Source organism: Propithecus coquereli, unplaced genomic scaffold (genome assembly GCF_000956105.1).
Source record: "Propithecus coquereli isolate 6110/MARCELLA unplaced genomic scaffold, Pcoq_1.0 Scaffold115, whole genome shotgun sequence".
NCBI classification, from domain to species: Eukaryota; Metazoa; Chordata; class Mammalia; order Primates; family Indriidae; genus Propithecus; species Propithecus coquereli.
This window is the reverse complement of record NW_012135525.1, coordinates 1,119,188-1,131,665: the sequence shown is the minus strand read 5'-3', so window position 1 is coordinate 1,131,665 and position 12,478 is coordinate 1,119,188. Positions and strand designations below refer to the sequence as shown.

Sequence of the window (12,478 nt, the reverse complement as noted above, 5' to 3'; positions counted from 1 at the left end):
CAATGTGTTAATCTAAACCTGAAGCAAACTCCTGGTGGATGGTGTAGTGATACCATAATCATACCTATAGTTTGATGCTGTACCTCTGCATATAAACTACAATGTTTGCATTAAAACACACTGCTATCTATGGAGAACTCTTTAGCAGTCAAGAGTAAGAGGGGGGCTGGGTACAGTGGCTCACACCTGTAATCCTAGCACTTTAGGAGGCTGAGAAGGAAGGATTGCTTGAGCTCAGGATTTCAAGACCAGCCTGAACAAGAACGAGACCCCATCTCTAGAAAAAGCAGAAAAATTAGCTGAGCATGGTGGCACATGCCTGTAGTCCCTGCTCCTCAGAAGCTGAGGCAGGAGGATCATGTGAGCCCAGGAGTTTGAGGTTGTTGTGAGCTATGATGACGCCACTGCACTCTAGCCGGGGCAATAGAGCAAGACCCTATCTGAAAGAAAGGAAAAAGGAAGGGAAAAGAAAAGAAAGGAGTAAGAAAGGAAGGAAGAGTAAGAAGGAGCATAAAAAGAGCATTTACTTCCTAGCCTGTGTACTAGGAAAATAGAAGCCTAAGATGTGTCCCTCTCTTCTAGCATCTTAAAATCTTGCTCTGGTGGCAAAATATACATGGCACTACTATAGAGGGTGTGTGAGTTCATTTGTGCCATATGGCCTAAGAAATTTGATCATACTTGTTAAAGGTACCAAAGTTTGTGGATGATATAATTATAAAACTAGACTGATTCAATGACACTTTAACTCATTGGTATTCTGAAATGTACCTTCTTGAGTGTGAGGGTTTCAAAATTACAGCCAGCCTTGGAAATTACACGTCATTTGGATCAAGGGTATCATGAACGTGTCTGCCATTTGTCATCTGTGTGGTAGTAGGTAAAAGATGAAGACTTGCTGAGAGAGGGCACAGGAATACAAAAGTAGAATAAAGAAAATGACAGTTCTAAGAAAACAAGGCTTCTGTTTCACATGAACACTGGTCACTTCCTTGCAGTATATCTGTGAACTCTTCTGTCAACCATCTGTTTAATAAGTAAATGATCTCTGATAAAGAGAAAGCAAGAATAATAAATTAACCATGCCAAGAATGTTTTAAATATGTGTGAAATCCAATTATTTTTATTGAGAATATAGACGCTTTAATAAATCCTTGTCACAATTGAAAAAATATGGTAGCAATGCAAAGCTCAAATGGGGTATGGAAATGGCATTTGGTTTTGACAAAATATGATATCACTAACCCAAGAGTACTGAATCATGACTCATGAATCAAGACCTTTTTCTTCAGTGTAAAATACAAGTTAGCAATAATGCCTAATTGTCTGTAGCACCTTTGACTCTGAAATTTAGAGAGGAACCATTGTGGATGAGTTTCTATGGTGATGTTATAACTAGAAGCAATCATAAATTCCTATGTGTGAAAAGAAGAAATAATAAGTATAGAAAAAAAGCTTTAGAAGAATATTTTTAATCTAGCTATAAATAAGAAATGAGTCATCTATATGCTATGCCCATTTAAAGTGGGTAAATTTAGAAAATATTTTTTTCTCTTTTTACAAAGCTTTATAGTTGGGGGGAATGTAGTTTATCTGAAAAGTTGAGAAAATGTCTCTTTCAGGGTTGTACAATGATGAAAATCACTGAACTTTCTGCAGGGATGGAAATGTTCTGTTTCTGCACTGTCCCATACAGTAGCCACTAGCCACCTGTAGCTGTTGAATGTTTGAAATGTGGCTAGTGCATTAAAAAAACTGAATTTTAATTTTAATTAATTTAATTGTAAATACCCAGTGTCTGCCATATTATTAGGGAAAAAGGACTTAAAGTTAGATTGTATAGTGGTAGATATGTCTTGCCAAATAGTAAATTCATAAACTGAATATGCTTTCATATCCAAGATTCTTTGGCTCTTAAACTTTTCTGCCTTGTTCTAGGTAAAGCCATTTCCAGTCCTAACTTGGCTTTAAAACAATGTCTCTTTTGCTTTATAAAGCTGTCCTAAATCACAAACTTCAAGCCCCAAAGTGCTAATTTTAAGAGAGAATAAAATTGTGGATGCTATCTCTGAGGGTAATTTTATATATTAAAATTACATATAATGCTAAAATATTTGGGGTGAAATTACTGATGTCTACAACTTGGTTTGGTTTTCAAGATTTTTTTCTTTTTCTTTTTTTTGAGACAAGAATCTCTTGCTATGTTGCCCAGGCTGATCTCAAACTCCTGGGCTCAAGCGATCTCAGCCTCCCTAGTAGCTGAGTCATGCCACTATGCCCAGCTCTACAACTTATTTTGAAATGCTTAAAAAAAGAAAATGGATTGACAGATGGATAGATGGTGGATATGTGATAAAGCAAATATAGTAAAATGTACACAATGTATAGATGTTCACTTTAGAATTCTTTCAACTTTTCTCAGAGTTTCATAATATAGTAGGAATAATTAAATGTAAGCACACTAAATATTTAAGGTATTTTTTTTTCTTGAATCTATCACTTCTCTGTTAAATAGAGCCAAGGAGCAATCACTGAACGTTTAAGAAGTTTCAGTATGCATGACTTAACAGCCATCCAAGGTGATGAGCCAGTGGGACAAAGACCACATCAACCTCTACCAGAAGGAAAAAGGAAAAGTAAACCAGCCCCCGGTGAATCAGCAGGTGTGCTTGTTGTTTTAATATATGGTTCTTTCATAATTGAGCTTTTGGGTCAAGATGGGTACTAAAATAATACATGGTAACTATCTGAATTTGCATGGAAAAAATTTACTTTTACACTTATATTTTTGAATTTTACATTTAACTGTGGTTCTTTTTCTCTAAATTTTCTCTAAACCACGTTAGTACTTGGCTTTTGCCAACTCTGGAGATCATCTAGAACAGAGTAGCAGTGGCCTCTTGAGCTGCCATGGATTTTTAGAAGCTATGGGTGTGGTTACCACCACCTCCTCAGCACCAGCACTAGTTCCGACCTGTGATCAATATTCTTTCTACTCAAACTGTGTACTGACACCTGAGGGGTTTTATAGTTGAACATTCTTTACCATAAGTGCTGTGGACAAATAAGGATATTGACTCACAGATAATAAGTTTTAAGCAGATGATGAAAGATAACTCAGTTTGACAATAGGATCAGTCCAATGGAAAATATGTCAAAATGACATATTCTAGTTCAAGAGCTAACTTGCAGGCATATTTTAATATAAATTATGAGCAGGTCATAGTTAATATATTCTAAGAGTTTAATAAACTGTCATGACCTTAGAAACATACACATAAATAAGACAGTTCCTTAGTCATTTCATCACATATAAGAACATTTTCATTCAAGGCAAGGCTGAGAACTAAGATCTTCAGAACATTCCTCTTTAATGTGTTAAGTCTATAAGGTGCCAGGCTATTGGATCTTCTTTTCAAAAAGTAGAAGTTTGCTTTTGAGGGAGATTGAAAATCACCCTTTATAATTAAAACCAATTTGAAAAATGAAATAACAGTCCATCCTTAAAAATGAAAAATAATGAACTTTATTCTATGTTCTCCGAAGAATGAATAACTTTACAAAGAGTTGACTGTTATCTAAGAGATGGTAATCAAGCATTGGCCATTAAGGTATAAATGCCTTTAAGAGAGAAGAACCATTGAAATTTGACCCATCAGCCTTATGCATACATCAATAACATAAAAGTATTTTTTAATATAGTCATTACTTAATATGCATTTAAAATTAGTAGTATATCAATTTTGATTAAGGGGTCTGATATATATATTTTGCTGATTTAAACTGGATATCTGAGTTATCAACAGTTTATTCATAATTATACCTGAGAACTGGTTAAGAATTATAGTCCAATTATGTAAATGAAAACAAGTTTATAAATATGAAAATCTATAACACTATTTTTATGATATTCACCTATTAAATTTAAAATGATGTGAATAAAATAGCTTAAGATATTGAGGTGCTGTTTAGTTCTTTTGTTAAATTTCAAACCATGAAATTAAAATAACTTAAGATTTATAAAAATATGAAGTAATGGCCAGGCGCAGTAGCTCATATCTGTAATCCCAGCACTTTGGGAGGCTGAGGTGGACAGATTACTTGAGCCCAGGAGTTCGAGACCAGCCTAGGTAACATGGCAAGACTCCATCTCTACAAAAAATTTTTAGAACTTAGCTGGGTGTAGTGGTGCACGCCTGTAGTCCTAGCTACTCAGGAGGCTGAGGCAGGAGGATCACTTGAACCCTCGAGTTGGAGGTTGCAGTGAGCTATTATCACACCACTGCACCCTAGCTTGGGAGATAGAGCGAGACCCTGTCTTAAGAAAAAAAAAATGAAGTAAGTGGTAGCAGTACAAGAAAGGTACTTGTTCAGTTATGAAATTAAAATTTTAATATGCATTACTCTGCCCAAGTTCAAAGTTTCCTACAGAGTGGTATATATTCAGAGCATTTATTCCCTAAGGGAAAAATTTAAGCAAAACTTTCTTGACAATATTTTTAACAAAGTAATATGGTTCTAGGACTAGAGCAGGTAAAGAAAAGATAATAATAGTCTAGATAGACGCAAGTCCAGGCATACATGGAAATTTATCAAGTAAGAAAGATGACCTTCAAATTGGTGGGAGAAAGGCAGAGTACCTAGTAAGTGGTGCTAAAATAACTGCTAGACTTAGAAGGTGGGGTAGAGAATGAAGTTAGACCTTTGCCTTAAATCTTAGATCAAAATGAATTCTTAAAAGATAAAGACTTAAATATAAGAAATTAAACTATATGATAGGAAATCCCTGTGTATATTTTTATACTCTTAGGATAAGTAACATTTTTTTTTTTTTTTGAGACGGAGTCTCACTCTGTTGCCCAGGCTAGAGTGCCATGGCGTTGTCCTATCTCACAGCAACCTCAAACTCCTGGGCTCAAGCGATCCTTCTGCCTCAGCCTCCCAAGTAGCTGGGACTACAGGCATGCGCCACCATTCCCGGCTAATTTTTTCTATATATTTTTAGTTGTCCGATTAATTTCTTTCTATTTTTAGTAGAGACGGGGTCTCGCGCTTGCTCAGGCTGGTTTCGAACTCCTGAGCTCGAACAATCTGCCCGCCTCGGCCTCCCAGAGAGCTAGGATTACAGGCGTGAGCCACCGGGCCTGGCCAGGATATGTAACATATTTTAAGAATGACATCAAAACCAGAAAACATAATGGAAAAGTTCAAGAGATTTTTCTACATAAAAAACAAAATTTCAGACTACCATATAAGGGGGAAAAAATACACCATAAAAAAGACAAACTACATACTATCAGAAATATTCCCATTATATGTTATAGGCAAGGGGTTCAGATTTTCAACAATCCAGGAACCCTTACAAACTAATTATTGTCAGTTCTACCAAAGAGTACAACTGACAGGAACTACATGAAAAAGATTTTCACCCTCAGGCAGTCAAAAAATAGTAAATTGAAAGAATAATAACAGTAATTTTTGCTCACAAGATTGGAAAAAATTTTTTTTAATTAACAGTGCTGTGTGTTAGTAACTATTCCAGTTATCTTTTACTGCATAACAACCCCCCCCTGCAAAAAAAAAAAAAAAAACAGTGGCTTAAAACAATCACAGTCATTTATTTTACTTATGAATCTGGAAGGATTGGATTCAACAAAGCAGTTCTTGCTCAGGGGTCTCATGCAGCTGTGGTCAGACAGCAGCTGGTGCTGGAGTCATAATCTCAAAGAAGAGCTCACATGTCTGGTGTCAGCTGGGAAGACTCAAACAGCCGGTGTCTAGGATGGTTGGGGCCTCTCAGGTATCTCTCTCTAGGGTTTCTCTCTGTGGTCTCTGAGGGTAATCAGGGTTCTTACCTGTCAACTGAAGGCTCCTAGAGCCAGTGTCCCAAGAGAAACTGGCAAAAGTCCTGCAGCATCACTTTGGTCATTTTTTTTTTGTGACAATTTGTTAAGGAAGATACAAAGACCTGTGAGATTTAAGGGAAGGGAAGAAGAATGTCAGAGAATTTGTGAACATGTTTTAAAACCACCACAGCAGGCATGTTGAGAAACACTCTTATGTACTTTTTATGAATGTAAAATGGAATCATCCTTTTGGATGACAATCCCTTTAACTCAGCAAGAAACTTCTAGGAATATGTCATAAGGAAATAATGAGACAAATGTTCAAAGGTATATGTATAAGAATGTTCATCTCATTGTTTATAATAGCAAGTATTGGAACAAACCAAATGCCTAAGATAAATGATTAAGTAAAAAGCTGGTTTATTAGCCGTGAAAAATAATAATGTCACTGACATGAAAACATATCCAGGTTGTGGGGAAGAAAGCCAATAACACCACCTCCTACAAGGTCTTCTCTCATAACCCACCCCCTCAACCTCACCCCCAGGTGGAGTTCATTCTCTTACTCTATGATCCCATATCACCTTGTTCTTATCTTCAATTTATAGCATTTATTATGGCATTGTAATGCCCATTAGAGTCTGTTTCCCCTATTGGACTCCAAGTTTTTCAAGGGTAGGAAAAGACAGCTGTGTCTTTTTCATCCTTGTATCCCCATAATTTAGCACCCTGCCTCATACATAATAAAATTTTTAAAATACTTGTAGAATAATGAATCAATCCATCACTTTTCCTGAAACTGTAATTAGAAAGCTAATAAGATTTATTTTAGCTGAAATTAGGAAAGAAGGGAAGAATAAGTGGTATAGCCAGCTTTTGAATGAGATTCTAGTTCCTAATGATGCAAAATGAGAGGCAATTAAAATAGCAAGGACTATGTTTGTTGAACATAGTCTTATGCTACATCTATAGCCCTAGACAACTTTTTAATCACAGTTACATCCTTTCTGACTCTTTCCTTGATTCCTTATTCTGTATTTTACCATATCAGGATCAGGAATATTATATAAGCAACAGCAATAGAAAAATCTAGAAATGACAACCTGAAATCTGATTTATTTTCCTCAATTATAGAAGAAATGCAATTTTTTAAAATAAAAGTTTGGTAAATTAAAAAAGGTAAAATGAAGAAATGTAAAATTACCTAAAAGCTCACTTCCGTGAGCTGTATTAATAATAGTTTCATTTTTGTGTTTTTCCTTTGTTTTCATGTATACATTTGTTTTCCCCACTTAATATTGTGTCTGGAGCATTTCCCCAGTACTAATGACCCTTCTCCTTCCCAGTCACACTGGCCTCCTTGCAGTTCTTGCAGGCAATGGGACTACCCTGGCACCTCTGCAAGTGCTGTCTCTTCAACTCAAAACACACTTCCTTGGATCACTGCCGAAAAACAAAGGATCTTGGCCTAAATAATAACTGATTCTGTTTCCAAATCCTTTCTAATTTTTAGCCTAGAAGTCCAGCAGCATAAAATTATACTTGCCTGATATACAATTAAAGTTGTTTATGTTATTATGAGAGTAAGAAGCTTTTTAACAATCTTTGTGGTTTGCTTAGTGAGCCTCAAATTATTCATGTACTGGAAGAGCAGACTAACAAACATTTATTCCATATATTTTTCTTCACATGCAAGGAATCCATCCCTTGCCTCCTCCTGAGCCTTGAAACCCTTCTACTTTTTTCTCACTTGAAGATTTCTTAAATCTTTATGTTCCTTATCATTATTAAAGGACAATCTGTAACTTCATGGGGCCTTAGCCTTGGGCCCCTGTCTTGCTCATTCCAGGATCCTCAGGTAGTGCTTCTCAAATTGTGGGCCCCGGACAGGTAATTAGCAATACCTGGGAACTTTTTAGAAATGCAGATTCTCAGCCCCACCCTAAGCCTGCTGAATCAGTAACTCTGGGGGTGCCCATAGATCTGTGTATTAACAAGTTCTCCAGGTAACTCTAATATGTGCTAAACTTTGAGAACCTCTGATTCTGGGAGTTCTTGTCCCAGAGTCCCAGCCTCAGGATGCACTATGACTTCCTGACAGTAACCATAGTAAGTCTTTATAGCTACACATAACAGCCTGTTGGCATATCCTCATGACCTCTCCCTGACCTGCCTGATGCTGGCTATTTTCTTTGCCTAAAATCTGTCATCATAGCCTGTGGTGCTTCCTATTACTGTAGCCTGTCTGGCTGGATTCTGTCTGAGCAGCTGCAACAGGGTTGGTCTGACATCCCCATCCCTGCCCCCAGTGAACTTATCTTGGCCAAAGTTATAGCCCCTTTGGGTATTTCCTTGACTCCTTAAGTTAACCCTACAATTCCCTGTCTTGACAAAAGATATGTGACACATCTCTTAATTCCTAATTCAAAGCAAAGGTACAAATGACAGACTAAAACACACAAATTCTCAGGTTGTTTAGAATTCATGAAAAGGAGAAATGGTGGGAAGAGACTTTTTGCTATTATAGGTATTTATATTCTCTGATTTTTGAGCAAGATGAATGTGTTACCTACTCAAAAATAATTATTTTTAATTATTCTGAAAAATGCATAGTAAAAATAAAAGTAGTCAGGGAAAATTTCCTGGAAGAAGTGAGCTATGAACGTCATCTAGAATAGCATAAGGGGCAGAGATTAATGATGAAGAGCAGAGAGCATATTCCAGATGAGAAAGGGAGAGGGAGGAGTAGGCAGGCAATCCATGAGAGGGTGCAATCCATGCAGAGAACAACAGACAGACAGGGTCAAGAGCTGATACTGACTGGTGTCCCTTTACCAGAACATGCTGTTTTTGACAATGTGTTTAGGATATGGAATTGCACTGAAAGATGGAGATGAGAAAACAGATGAAGAAGCGGATGGGCCATATTCAGATGATGAAATGTTAACACACAAAGGGCTTCGAAGGTCGCAAAGCATGAAATCTGTGAAAACCATCAAAGGCCGCAAAGAGGTTAGTCAAATGTAGAGTTGTTTTCCTAATGATTAGTATTAAGGGACTTCCCTGTTGTGTGATCATTTAGGGTATTAATGATCCATAAATGAAGGATTGGAATGATAGAGCAGTAATCATATTGAAAATTCTTTATTCAGATTAGATGTGTTAGGATCATAGGAAATTTTGAAAATGGTAAATTCCTAGTCTTCCACTCCAAGTAAAAAATGGTGTTCCCACATAGCATATCGCATGATTATCATGAATACCCAGTGCCAGCCCTATGCATAAACAAGAAAAGCAACTAACAAAATTAACTAGATAGCTTTGCTTTCAGTCAACCCTACATGAAGAATAAATAATAAAAATTTATGTCATAATATATTGTCTTTGTGCCCAGAAAGCAGTGGATTACAGTGAATGACCTCAGATCATTATAATCAATGTTCATTGCCATTATACTAAGTAAAATATAAATAATAACATTAATGCTTGTATTTGGTATAATAATACCAGTAATAATAATCTGCAACATATATCCAACATAACACCAACTGCATACATTTCATGTCTCACACATACCATGTATAATTATTAGGATAATTGAATTTTTAGATTAGAAAGTTTTTAAAAATGTCTATAATCATGAACAATTAAATCCTATCTAATTTTAAAAAGTAATCATCTAATTCTTAATACATTTCTCTCTTCAGGTGCGGTATGGGTCACTAAAATATAAAGTGAAGAAGAGACCACAAGTGTATTTTTAGTCATCTACACTTCAGAAATCCCAAGACAAATTTTGTGAATGCATTGACTTCATTTTCTGACATGACGTATTTGGGATTTGCACATTAAAATAATTCTTTAAATTGTGGCAGTGATAGGATTTACTTTCATGAATTTAAATCATTTTTATTTCTTTCACAATTTCTTCCAAATATTGACTGCTAAAGGTAGTTATGCAAGGTATATTAATATATATATCAGATCATGGTATCTGTTTTCAAATTCATCAATAACATTGAGTGCCTGAGAAATAAGATGAAACTCAAACCCACAGTATACTTGAAAAGAGTGTTTTTATGGTTCAGGATAAATCAGCCTTTGTGGTGTTGTATTGTGTTTACCTCCATTTATGTCATAGCTATCACATGAGGATAGTAATTAAATAGGCCTCTGATCCGGCAGTGATATAACAAGGACATAATATAAGAGAATAAAGTATGTTTTACATATTCTTGAAGTTTTTACTTTTAGAATACTCTCTAGTTTTTCCACCATCAGCTGAAAGTTTTTGAAACAAATATTTGAAAACCAGGTATCCACATAGCACTTTTATTCCTGACTAGTTTTGCACACTTGAAAATTGTTTACTTATTTTACAACTGTATATTGAAGTTTTACTGACACTATATTGTTGTTTGTCATACTCTGACATGTCAAATTTATGCCTTGAATTATATCATCTCTTTTCCTGTGGGTTTCATTTATTAAATTCCTTGGATTTTAGTAATATAAAAATATAGCTAATTGTTCAGTTTTAACCATTTTTAATTATCTTAACAAAAAAGAAGTTATTGTAAACATTAACCAGTTTTCCAGATTTAGCTGTATAGAGTAGTTGAACTTGGCATGTTTTTGTCAACACTGATTACATTTTCAGCCTTTAAAAATGGTAGCTTTTATGAAATAGAGTCAGAGACCAATGTAGCACTTATGTCCCTTCTAATTCATAAAATTATTCAACAGCCAATCTATTCACAAGCTTGGCATTGATATGTGCTGCTGATTTATAAATCTGGCATTGACTAAAATCATTTGGATCTCTTCTGGCTGAGATAATTTCCTGATCCTATGCAAAATACAGACATCATTAATCCTACATATAAGAAGCTATCAGAAAAATATCATGTTTTTTAATCAAAGAGATTTTGAGTTATTGAACTCTGAGACGTAGGTTTCACTGATAACTATGCATTATGAACCCTAAATCAATATATTTTTGGTGATGGTTTTAGTGATCAGTAATCAAATTTGTACTTATTATGTTTGTTCTGATAATTTACTTGACTGCTCTACTTTTTTGTCCAAAAGAAAAAACAATGAGAGAGATTTGTGAGATCTTTGACCTTTCCTCCTTTTAAGAAATGAAGCCAGCTGGTAATGTATATTCAGGGTCTCCTCAGAGTGTTGGTGGAGAACAGAATGTTTACTCAGGAGTACCTTGGTATAATTCATACATTGTCTCTTGATACTAGTCTTAACATATTTTCTAGATTATTTCACATTCTTGATATATAGTACCAAGTAAAAATTCATTCTATTTTTTTTCTCCTAGTGTTTAACTCTACAAATAAACTCTATGTACTTTACCTGGACTAATTTTTAGCTCTTGGTTTCTAGAAGGACTCTTTAATTTCTATTCAAAATTGCTATGAATTCTAATTGTCAATTCTTGGAAGAGAGTTTTATTTATATTGCCTGGTACTAGACTTCTCAATATAAATGCTGCACCACGCTTGTCTCTCCTACACAAAGGCAATGTCATCTCGAATTGCCTACAAAGGTCATTTAAGTGACTGTGTGTCAAGAACATTATCTGAGGGGGCTGAATTGCACCATTTTGTTTTTTTCAAGTCTAATCTCAGTATTAAACCTATTCCTTAGTAAACTCATATGCTATTTTAAGTTGTAGGAATTATTTTTCCTTCTATACTTTTAGAATCAAAATGCTTCATCCAAGACACCACCAGTCTCAAAGAAGTAGTGCAAATCCTTCTGTTTAATTATTTATACTCCTTCTCATTCACAAGTGCTTCCTCTGATATATTCCTTCTGTTACATCCTTTTTACATCCTTGATATCATTTTGTCCTTCTATCATTTCTTTTCTCTTCTTTTATATTTTTTAAATTTTGGTTCTTTTCCCTTACATGTGTTTTAGCATGCCCTTTTCTTTGAACTTGGTCTAATAAGCTTATACATTTTTGTTTAAGATGGAGCAGGCCTTTTTTGTTTGTTTCTCCGATTTTAAGCCTACTGGTTTTAAAAGAGGTAAATTTATCTATAGACCACAGTGCCTTGACTTTTCCCCGGCCGGCACAGGGCACTGCATTAGATACACAAACCTATTTAGGCATTATTTTGGTATCTGTTCAAGTTTATTCAGAAATTGTAGCTGGTGTTTTATTTTACTCTACATTCATTCAACTTGTTCATTAATATGTATGTATTTCCAGAGTTTGTTTAGGAGTAAGAAATGATCTATTCTTTAGTTTACATATTTTTTGGTATAAAAAGAACCCAGAAATAAGCCTTATTGCTAAGTAATTAATTATGTAAATCTATCTAGGTCCTGCATAAGATCCCCTCCACATATTTCACTATATGTATGTGTATTTGACAAAAAAAATTATACTGCCAGCATTATTAATTATAAATACTTGACTACACTGATTGATAGAACAAAATTATTAAAGCATTTTCAGGGATCTTAGTCCATATGTCACCACCAAAGATTTCTACAGTGTTATAAAGTATGTAAATACTCCAAAGTTCTGAAAAACATTGGTTAGATAAATGTTTTCTCTCTTTTTTTTTTGAATAACACAATCTGTGCTTTCCAAAAATGCTTGA

General features: G+C 35.0%; 1 protein-coding gene across 1 annotated transcript in view; it reads left to right on the top strand.

Annotated features, from left to right (window-relative positions):
• The window catches only part of REEP3 (receptor accessory protein 3), a 130,354-nt gene extending 119,399 nt beyond the window's left edge, over nt 1-10,955 (top strand). Inside the window, exons 6-8 of the mRNA XM_012657726.1 lie at nt 2,516-2,663; nt 8,713-8,858; nt 9,554-10,955. Of these exons, the coding sequence (XP_012513180.1) occupies nt 2,516-2,663; nt 8,713-8,858; nt 9,554-9,610 (351 nt within the window). The 3' untranslated portion in view covers nt 9,611-10,955. The remainder of the gene's footprint in view (nt 1-2,515; nt 2,664-8,712; nt 8,859-9,553) is intronic.
• The last annotated feature ends 1,523 nt before the right edge of the window (nt 10,956-12,478 follow it).